The sequence below is a fragment of the Corapipo altera genome, unplaced genomic scaffold (assembly GCF_003945725.1).
Source record: "Corapipo altera isolate COAL_440 unplaced genomic scaffold, ASM394572v1 61, whole genome shotgun sequence".
In the NCBI taxonomy this organism is placed as follows: Eukaryota; Metazoa; Chordata; class Aves; order Passeriformes; family Pipridae; genus Corapipo; species Corapipo altera.
Window position 1 is genome coordinate 5,751,332 of NW_020884910.1, and position 10,700 is coordinate 5,762,031.

The 10,700-nt window shown below is 38.3% G+C and overlaps 1 protein-coding gene across 1 annotated transcript; it reads right to left on the bottom strand.

Annotated features, from left to right (window-relative positions):
* Nucleotides 1-244: 244 nt before the first annotated feature.
* METTL16 (methyltransferase like 16) lies at nucleotides 245-10,664 on the bottom strand. The gene is made up of 9 exons (XM_027653474.1): nucleotides 10,537-10,664; nucleotides 10,197-10,396; nucleotides 7,849-7,989; nucleotides 6,707-6,822; nucleotides 5,797-5,939; nucleotides 4,088-4,157; nucleotides 2,588-2,677; nucleotides 1,513-1,686; nucleotides 245-1,419 (listed from the first exon to the last, which is right to left on the bottom strand). Exons 1-9 carry the CDS (start codon nucleotides 10,662-10,664, stop codon nucleotides 802-804), a joined length of 1,680 nt encoding a protein of 559 aa, XP_027509275.1. The 3' UTR covers nucleotides 245-801.
* Between the last annotated feature and the right edge of the window lie 36 nt (nucleotides 10,665-10,700).

A 10,700-nucleotide genomic window follows, 5' to 3' on the forward strand; every position in this document is an offset into this window, starting at 1 on the left:
TCATGTCATTAAAGCAATCTCTCAGGGTTAAATGGAAGCAAAATCCTTTAAGAACAGTGCTGTCATTTCACGCAATTATATCTGAGTAAGTGTAAGGAATGGTTAATGGTAGAGTCAACATATTTAAATCCTCTTTAAAATCAAACAGCTCAAAAAGCTTCTTTTGTTGTTAATGTTCACAAAACCAGACGCTAACAGTAGGCCCTTCTGTGTTTCAAAGCCCAAGCACCAGACAAGTACAACATGCACTTCAATTATTTTAATGAATTGACACTTGGAGAATGTATCCATTCTGCAACTCCGAAGACCAAAAGTTAAACATATTAAACAGAAGAGGCATACTGAAACCCTTTGCTGAAGACTTCTCACTGCAGAAAACAATTCCCACAGCAGACTAACCATTTCCTGTATTAGTATTTAAAAAAATATTGAAGAAAATATCTCAGTATTCTACTTAGAAACAATATATAAACCTATTGCGCCAGAAAAAAGACCAGAATAAGCACTGTTGATACTCGAAATGCTCACAGCATAGACATGTTTCACTTTAACATGTAGTTTTACAACTGCAGCACAAAATCTGTTACTTCCTCATGACTTCAGGTCCCCTGAAGTACACTTCGTGTCCTCCTTGCAGCTTTGAAAAAGCTATTTAAAACATTAAAGGGCACATCTATCTTAATTCTACTCTTTTTTTTTTAAGGGGGAAAAGACAGGTTTTGCTAACAGAAATTTTTAATTAATTAAAAATAGTTTACAAAATTTGAGGACAGACCTACTTTACCAAAGCAGGAAAACGGGCTAACTAGCAACCAGTCGAAGAATTTGGTTCCGTAAGTAAGTGCACAGCTGGTTCATCAAGTCTCTGTTCTGTCCTTCAACCCAGTGCATTTCTACTAACACATCATTTCCTTCTTTCTTCACATTCATTAAACACTTAAAGAGAAAACATTTACTAGTTTCTTTGGGGCTTTGTTCATTTTCAACCGTCAGATTGCTAGCTTCCTCTGAAGGGCAGGTTTCCTCCTTTGCATCACCAGAACCTTTGCCAAGAGATGTTTCTCCCTGCTTTGCTTCCATCTCCTCTTCCTTCACAGGATCACTGTGTTCTTCTTTGGCAGCAGATTCCTCTGGTAGCTCATCACCTGTGGTCAACTGGACATCCTCATTAGGTGCCATAAACCTCGTTTCAGAGTCTTCAGTTTTGGGGTTTTCACAGTCCGAATTGTTGCTCACACTCTTCTGGCTGTTCTTTTCCTCTTCCATTGCTTGCAGAATATCTTCAGAAGCTCGAGGAAGCTCTCGTAACTGCCTTATTCTCTCTCGTTTCTTTCTCCTTAAATGAATCCAGGAGTTTTCAATGGCAGTCACAAACAGGCTAACTTCATCTTTTCCACAGGGAACACGTTTATGCTGAACCTATTGCAGAAAACAGCAGAATTTCATTCAATCCTGTCACAGTTATGCTTTCAATTAGAATGTTGTTTTAACATCTAGTATTTCATACTGTACCTTCAGATCAGTGAGAATCTTCTCTACCCAGGCTCTAACCACAGCAATAGCTTCTACAGCATCCCAGCCCATAGCTGCAGCTTTGATGGATAACTCTTTGACTGTAGAAGCCAAGACCATAAATGTAATTGGTTTTCGTGGTTTTTCTAATTTTCTTCTTTTAGAAGGAGGTGACTAGAAGTAGAAAGAAAGAAAACAAATTACAAGTCTATGCAGTATTAGTGGGCTGACTTTTGTACTCAGAAGACTATGATTCTATAAGACATGACGATTAAGAGCCATAATGTAAGCCACTGAACAGTCATTCACACAGCCTGTTTTATTTCACCCTCAAGAGTTTTAGACTAAAACCAGCTAACAGTATCATGCACTTTACACTAGCCTGATGGACAGAGGGAGTTTATCTTCAGATGTTGGGCAAAAAGCTTCATTGGTTCCTTCGGACTATTAGCGTTCTGTGAGCTGAGAAAATGCAGCTGCACTTGGGAATAGAGGTCAACTGCTAATATCCACACTTTGATCCAAGTTCACTGAAGCTCTACTTGTGTCCTCTGTAAGGTCGGTTATTGTGTATACCTATCTTCAAGTATATGAACACCCAGATCCAAAAAAGCAACTGGCTCACATTTAAGGTGAACGAGCTCCACATACATTCATGTAGTCAAGTCTGAGTTAGACATGATTGTAACTATTTGGTAACAGAATCTACATGTTAAATTAAAACTGAGTTCTCAAAAGGAAGCTTAAATTCAAATCCAGCCCCAAACTTAGCACATTTTTATTACTACTAAACTGCTCTCATATTACAAATTATCCTTACTTTCACTGAAACCCATAGGAAGTTCCTACACTGGCTTCCTTTTCCCACCCCTAACATGAGTCACTCATGAATCACTTGTAACAACTGCTAACAGACCACCAGCCAGCTAAGAAATTCCACTGTCCACACAGCCCAGCACATCCAATGTTCCAATCGAAAGAAGACCAGTTTGTATCACAGTAGTTATAGCTCATTAGCCCCTTCCTAAGCAAGAGGCACAGACAATCACCACGCAAATCAGATTAAGCTACTTACAGGTACTTGTACATCGTCATAGAAACTCCATGCTAGTGCCCACCTCATGGTGCGTCCTTGACAGAATTCAGTATGAGTGACTTTAGGAACCTATGCAAAGAAGTAAGACAAAACTTCATTTCAGATTCACAAACAACATTGCTCTACTGCACACATTTTTAAACAAAGCATATTTTCTCGTGACAGAAATGGAGATTCTTTCTGACACAGCTCAGAGACATCAGGGCCACCTGAAGTTGGTTAGTGCCAAGCCTGATACCACTGCCCACTACTCTTTATCTGCTCCAAAAAAATCAAATCTGCATTTACACTGACTTTAAATCTAAAACTCAGATGTTACTGTTGTCTAGTCTTTCCATGCATGGATGCTGTAAGGCATTTATGTATGGTATGGAGAATGTGTTAAATACTAGCAAGGATAAAAATCAAACATCCCACTTCACTCTGATAAGCAGCTCTAGAGCATAAGCCCCAGGCCTGCATAGAAGGAGAAAAAAAGGAAAAAAAAATCTGCTACTTTTGAAAAAAGAGAGAGGAAAAACTGTCTCTATACTAGAACTTTTCCTGTCTTTCTATCAAAATTTCCAATAAATACAGCAAATGTTAGGACAGTTGGAACAATGAGCAGACTTTCTGGAACATTTCTGCTGCATCCTAACGTGAACCACAACACAATATGTGCTTGGTTAAAACAAACATATTCTCAGCTCTGATGCAAAAAAGATTACAAACCTGAACAAAAAGAAAAATACAAAAGGAACCAAGGTTTGCAATGATTTCTCTAACTTTACTAAGACTGAGGTGCAACAGTTCAAGATGAACTGTTGATGCAACAGAGATGAAAATCAGATGCTTGAAATTTTGTGCCTAGCTCAGCATCTGCTTTTAGCATGGAATTTACAGATTCCCTATGGCCTGTAATTCATCTTTCTGGGAATTGATTTTATCATGTATTCTCTTTCCTTCCCCCATATGTAAGGACAGATCTCACGATCACTTTCTGTGTACGGAAATGCTACGCTCTGCTTCCTCCAGAAAGCCATCAAAATGAGAATAGCAGCACAAGGTTCAATTTTATTTGGTGCCAGAATTGTACACAAACAAAACAATGCTCTCACTTAAATCATTTTCCAATTTCTTCTATCAACAAAATTGCTAGATTTCATGTAAGCTAAGAGGAAAGAAAGTTAGATTTATTTTTTTTTACAACAACCCTATGAGGCTATTTTGAAGCAGGAACGCTGCAGGTTCTAGAATGGACGAAGACATGCTTCAACACACAGTAAAGACAAAAACCTGGAGACAGAATTTGCTACCTATCTGTCAGCTTTGAATCTACAATAACTAAATCTTAACTGTTTCCCTAACAAGGCATTGCAGTTCCTTCTTGTAATAAAAACTCAGTAAAATAATTCTACAATAATTACCCAAGTGCACTGAAATGTAGTATATATTGTATAGAACACACACAGGGTATCTATGGACTCTGTACAAACTCACCCCCTGGATTCGAAGTTCTTCTTTTAGTGGTGCTAAACTGCATTTCTTCCCCAACATGCAACTGTACCATCTGCAGAGAACACATTAACCAAGTGTTTTACAAATAAAGATCAACTGAAAATGGCAACTACCAGTAAGAACTACTTGGAGCAGAAAGCTGCCAGAACAATAGGAGATTTAAAACCAAAACAACAACAACAACAAAAAATCACACTTAAACAGAGTGACTAGGACATGGCACAACAAACTTAAGACCAGAAGGCCCAAAGACAGATTGGACAGGGAAATCTTTTTGACCTTTTAGGAAATACATTAAGACTATTACTGAAACAATACCTAAACAACCAAGAATTTTTTTTCAAAAAGTGACCCTAGTTATGTGAAAGATGTTACAACTTACAAGAATTTGTTCCAATTTCTCCCCTTTCTTTGGAGAATGAATCAGAATAAAAAGGAATAATCGACTATTGACAAGCATTTGTACCTCAGAAGCAGGCATACTGACCATTCCTCCTGCTCACCATTAACTTCCTCATCCAGGTTTCCATAAACTAATCCATATTTCATGAGGAAAAAACCAGGGGAAAAAAAGGAAAGAAATTCATTTTCCCACTTCTGGTGAAGCTTACCCTTCCACACAGCTCCACATCTTCAGCATCTCCAAATATTACAGCTCTGTTCTTCATCTAAATTATTATTCAAGCTCTACAACCCCCTCTTCCATATTTTTTGATTACTGGATCCAAAAAGCTTACTCATAAATACATATATGTAATGTATTGAAAGATGAAAATTAGAATTCCCATTATCAAGGGACAGTTTTTTCAAAAGTATGCACCTAAACTGAGGGCAAGCACTTTAAATTGTTCACATATGCAAATTAAATATTCTGTACATTAAAAAAAAAGGATTATCAGGATGACAATTAGATGAGGTTCTATGCAATGCTCTGCCTAGAAGGGTCTAAACAAGACAAAAGTAAAACATTTCTTGAACATAGAAAAGGCAGACTGTATTTCCTTTCTTAGGGCACTGATGTACCTATAGTAACAGACACATAACATTCTGGCAGCTGTATTTTAGAAGGATATTTAAAAAATAATTAAAAAAAGGAATTTTCCAGAACAGCTATAGATATTAACGTACAACACGGGGGGAGTGAAAACCTGATAGTCAGAAAACTGAACTGATGTGCTATCTGCTTATGTTCTCCTAAAGAAGGCCTCACTGTATTGACCCAAGACAGTACAACAGTGCCCTTTAGCAGGCAAAGCTGCTAGTTGCCAAAATTCAGTCAGGAAAAGATAGAAACTTTTAAGGAATGAACAGATAATTAGGCAATGTCATAAACTCTCCTCCATCCCAGAATGAGCCTTGGTTGTCTTTAGCAAGTGTCTGCTATTTTAACTGCAAGTACATCATGGCCAGGCTTCACGAATGAAGATTTGGGAAGGGCTCTACCCAACAAGTGTCACTCATACAGGGTTTTTTTGTCTCCTGCTTTTAAATACCTCCAGCAATGAGTTCTAATTGTTTGATGCTCAGGAACGATTACTGATGTGCATGTATCATTAAACAAGCCAAACAGATACCACTGGACTACAGCTACATACCTTACTTAAAATGTCATTTTCACATGATTTCTGCCAAATATGAAGGTAAAAGGTGTTTGGTTTGGGGCTTTTTTAACTGGAAGCAAAAGCACTTACCGTAACCGCTTTTTAAGTTGAAGACTATCATGAATAATTCTTTTGACAAATTCTAGTTCTCCTCCCTCAGCCATGATTTCTGTGATACCTCCTGTATTTACAGAACTGGGAGGGGGACGCCGTGGATTTCGAGAATTTACTCCCTGGATAAAATAAAAAGGAACATTTGACATGAACATTTAATGAAATGTTCGTCTTGTTTTGTTCACTGCTTCCTGCCTCAGTCTTTAGTTGGTACCAAGCATCACCACCTCTAGTTATCCTCCCCCCATCAGCACCACGGATAATAGACAAAGATATATTCCAGATAAGCATAACAGTGAAATTGCTACAATCTCAAACCAGGTAAGGTACTTGCCACACATCAGGATCCTGCTAATATGAAGTATGTGGTTCCAATACGTGTAAGACATGCTGACTACATGCATCTACACAATTACAAACTACAGTGTTTTATTAAATCTTAAATCTTTATTCTACTGGCCTATATTCTGACTGCATTCAGTGGGTATTTCAAGACCTGCTCTGAGCTGTATGATACTGCCTACATCACTAAGGAAACAAAGAATAGAGATAAGCATAATGCCAGAAACTAATTCCTCTGCACCACTGTTATGCAGCAGGCACTTGATTACAGATTTACTAGCTGTCTAGTTTCCAAACTAATTCTCTAAGACAGTAAGAACTTGTGCAATTCTACAGCTCATCCTGTACTTTCGGAAAGGTAACAGTTAAGTTTTCAAAATTCCCTTAAGGGCCACGGGGTGAAGAGGGAGAAGATTTAAATGCTATTTCACAATGATATGGGATTTTCCAATCCAGCTTCTCCAAGTAAAGAGGTTAAAAATTGTTGCTACCTTCCCACTGACAGAATACTGAAGTACAGGCAACATTCAGTTTGTGAGCTTACCTTTGCTTCCAGCTGGTTGGCAAAAAAGGGGGGGTTGCACATGCAGAAATCATAAATGATCTCAGATTCTTCCTTCAGTGCATCCATTAGGAGTGTCTTCTGTGGTACCTTAACCACTATTAGAAAATGTGAATTTGGTCAGTAAGGAACTTCATATTCTATCTAGCATGCCACATACATTACACATTGTATAAAAGCTGTACTTTCTAAACAATACTTTCTATAAAAGACATGTAACAAATATTAGCATGTAAATAAAAACTTCAGATTGAGGATTTGCATACAAACAGCTTGTATGTTTATACACAGCAGCAGAACCACAAGTCTGTTTAAAACAGTAGGGACTGAATGAGTTATACTGAGTTCTCCAATACAACCACAAATGAGCTTTAAGGGCTTCCAGCTACAGGCACTACAGCTTCTCATGAGGCATGTTCCTTTGCCAGCCTTTTTTCCAGTATAGTGAAACCCAACCACACCACTAAAAGTCCTGTGATGGCAGCAGTTCACAGAAATCTCTCAGTGTTCTCCAAATCAAGTTCTGGATTTCAAGACTGACATGGACAACAGACTACGATAGATTGTTCATAAGGATGCTTCCAAAATCCAACAGAAGCAAAGTTTTTATTTAGAAATGATAAAATGCTTTTTAGTACACTGAGTTCCTACAGAAAATTTTCCAAGATCATTCCAGACCAATTCTGCCATACTGCTATTGCTGCCACAGGCATTGTTAGGACCTCATTCAGAAATGAGGAAAAAGAACTCTATCTGTACAAGATAAGCCTATGTGGCAGCGTCACGCAATTATCTAAGGGGAGCACTCTAGGTCACTTAGCAGCAGAAACAGCACAAACACTAAGAAATACTTCAGTAACAGACAAGAAATTCAGAGATAACAACACCCCAGGGTGAAGTTTAACTTTCAGTTTTTGTGAGGAAGAATAGTTCTGTATCCACACATCCCATGCTAGATGAGCTGGTTTTTCCGTTTAAGCACACAAGGGCCTCAGTGAATATTCTGCTTCAGTAAAAACAGTTGAGCGTGTATTTGGAAGGAACACAGATTCTGATGTGCCACTGAACACGGCAAAAATACGTCACAACATTTGTATACTGATAAATACCTTATTACATCATACCTTTTATAAGATCAGACAAGTTATTCTGTTCCACATTCTTCTTGGCATAATTGAAGCACATGTCATCCACTTCTGTTGCAAGAAAATACCAGCCATTTAAGGTTGCTCCGAGTAATGGGTATATGCAAGATGCCCCTGTCCCTGCAGGAGTGAAAAATCCATGAGAAAGGCAAAGTAAGTCTCTGGTGTTGTACCTAGTGTGGCTGTTAACTATGTACTTTTTACAACAAAAAGAACTAACTTCACAAAACGCTGATTACTGATCATCTACTACTCAGATCTTTAGTGAGCTTTATTTTCGTAATTTGAAAAATAACATTGTCAAATATCCACTTTTAGTAATATAAAGAATTTAATAATCTGGCATAAATTTCTAGTAAATTATTAACTTTGTTTTAAGCTATTTTCCTTCTGTACAACAGTGATTAATTTATATACAGAAAGCCAAATACATTCTGGTTTTACTAAAGCAAATTTTAGTTTTACTACCACAAATATATATCTCTTCTGCATTTTTCTATTATCTATCACAAATAATTTACTTTGATTCATAGAGCAACCACAGAAAAAATTTTGTTCCATCAGACCTTCTTGGATGCCCAAAACTATCAAAAAACCACAAGTACCAATTAAGATAACTAAAAAGACAGACAGACAGACTAAAACTTGGTAACAGAGAGATACTAGCACAAAATAGTTACAGCACATCTAGGTGGTCAAATTACCAATAACTGTTAAATTCAGGATTAAAGGGAATGGATACAAGGGAAAGGTATCCCACCACCACAAAACTTGAGTTTAGACATATAACAAGAATCTGTTATACTGACTTATTGAAACATCCATGACAATGTCTGTCAGTAGGCAAAAGCATGCAGTAATTTCCAGCACTGCTGTAACATCTCTCTTGGATGACTTACTGCCTTCCCAGAGCTGGAACATCAAAGTTCATGCAAACTCAAACTGAAGATTTTGCAGTATGTGGAGGACTTAAGAGGATCTGTCTCTTCTACCCAGCCACCTACCATGACGAAGTTCATAGAAATATTTTCAAAACTGAAAACTAATATCAAATGCATAGAAGCTGGCTAAGAAATTTAAGTTATAAAAGGAAAGCAGCTGTGCACACAGCATGTGATTGATACAAACCTGGTATCCAGCACAACTCCAGCTAAAAATACAAGTCAGCAAATTTCAGGAGATAGAAAAATTCCGTTATAAAAAGTCGTGCTAGCAAATGCCAAGAAAACAGAAATGTAAAATCTGGCACAGTTACCCAGATTCCTGAACCCAAGCTTTGAGGAAGTCAGTAGTTTTAATTTTAATGTCAAGCATTAAAACATGGGTTGGAAATTAAATTCCAGCTTCTCTCAGTTTCGTTATGAATTTTCTTCAGCACAAAACAATCTTTAGAAACAAGCCTTCGAAACTGTAAAGGAAGATTCTATTGACAAAATAAAAGATGTGAACTAAATTCAAATGTACTTCTACTGGTGCCTTTTAAATAATTCATATAGAATAACCAAAAATTTGGAAGCTAAATGCCAATTTTATTATTTGTATGCGGAAGTTCCTACAGAGCTTGCCTTTTTTTTTTTTGTTTCTAATGAAAAGCAAATTATGTGCATCAGTGTACATCTTATAAATTCACATTTCTACTGAGTAACTGTTTACATTAATTTGCTGCCTAATCTAAATATTGTCCTCCTATTACCCAATAATCCAGACTGAAACTGAAGAAACTACACTGGACAATAGTACACATCTGCTGATGCTTAGACCACTTAAAAGAACATTTTTCTACAATAAACAGGAAAGCTTTGACCATCTACAACCAAAATACAGCTTCACTAGCATTTGCCCTGTTTTCTAATTAAGCCTTTCCTACAATTTAGCTTATGAAAATAGATAAATTGAAATAAATTAAAATCAAAGTTTAAAAAGGACAGATCATTCACCTGTCAAAATACTCATAAAAGCAGAAAAAATGTTATTGAATGGAACACTAGAAAATATTGCTATGCAACTCACAAACTCTCTTGTGCAGACATTCAAAAGCAAAATTAATAGATTATAAATCAAACACAGTTCATTGGTTAGAACATTGAGAAGAAACATGATATTTTCTTTTTTTAAATTCTTGTAGAATGACATTTTTGCCTGTATTAGTAGCAACCTAATTTTTGTGTACCACAGAACACTCAAGAGAATTCAAGGATCCAAAAAGCCAAACTCAAATTATTTTTGTATCTCAAACTTCACGTTTCCCTGTGGGTGTGCAACAAAATTATACCCGCTAGTGCCGCTGACGGGAAACAATGAAATAAACATTTTGTTTTGCCAAGTACCTATGTCGATGCCTCGCCTCAGCACTTGCTTCTCAGCATCCTGGTGGCCGATGAGATCCTCAACCCAGTGGATGTAGTTCAGCCTCAAGGGGACGGTGGGAATGAGCCTTTCCACGGGGATATCGATGGTAAGCCCGAAATCCTCCTTCAGCAGGGTGCACGTCAGAGCCCTCACTGCCTCGGGGTCCTTGAAATTCAGGCTGAAAGGCACAGGCAGCTCTTTTAAGGGCGCCCGGGGGCGGACACACACACACACACACGGGCAGGCACCCAGCCCAGCCCAGCCCAGCCCAGCCCAGCCCAGCCTATCCAGTCCCGTCCCATCCCGCCCCGGCCGTACCTCACCCTGCCGGCGAGGGTGGTCTGCACGTGCTGCTGGAACTCGGGGTACTTGCCGGCCAGGTAGGCGAAGTCAGGCGGCTTGTCCTTGTAGCGGTTGCGGGCGTGCATGGACTTGTTGAGGGCCATGTCGGGCCGGGCTGTAGCGGGACGGGAACGCCGGCA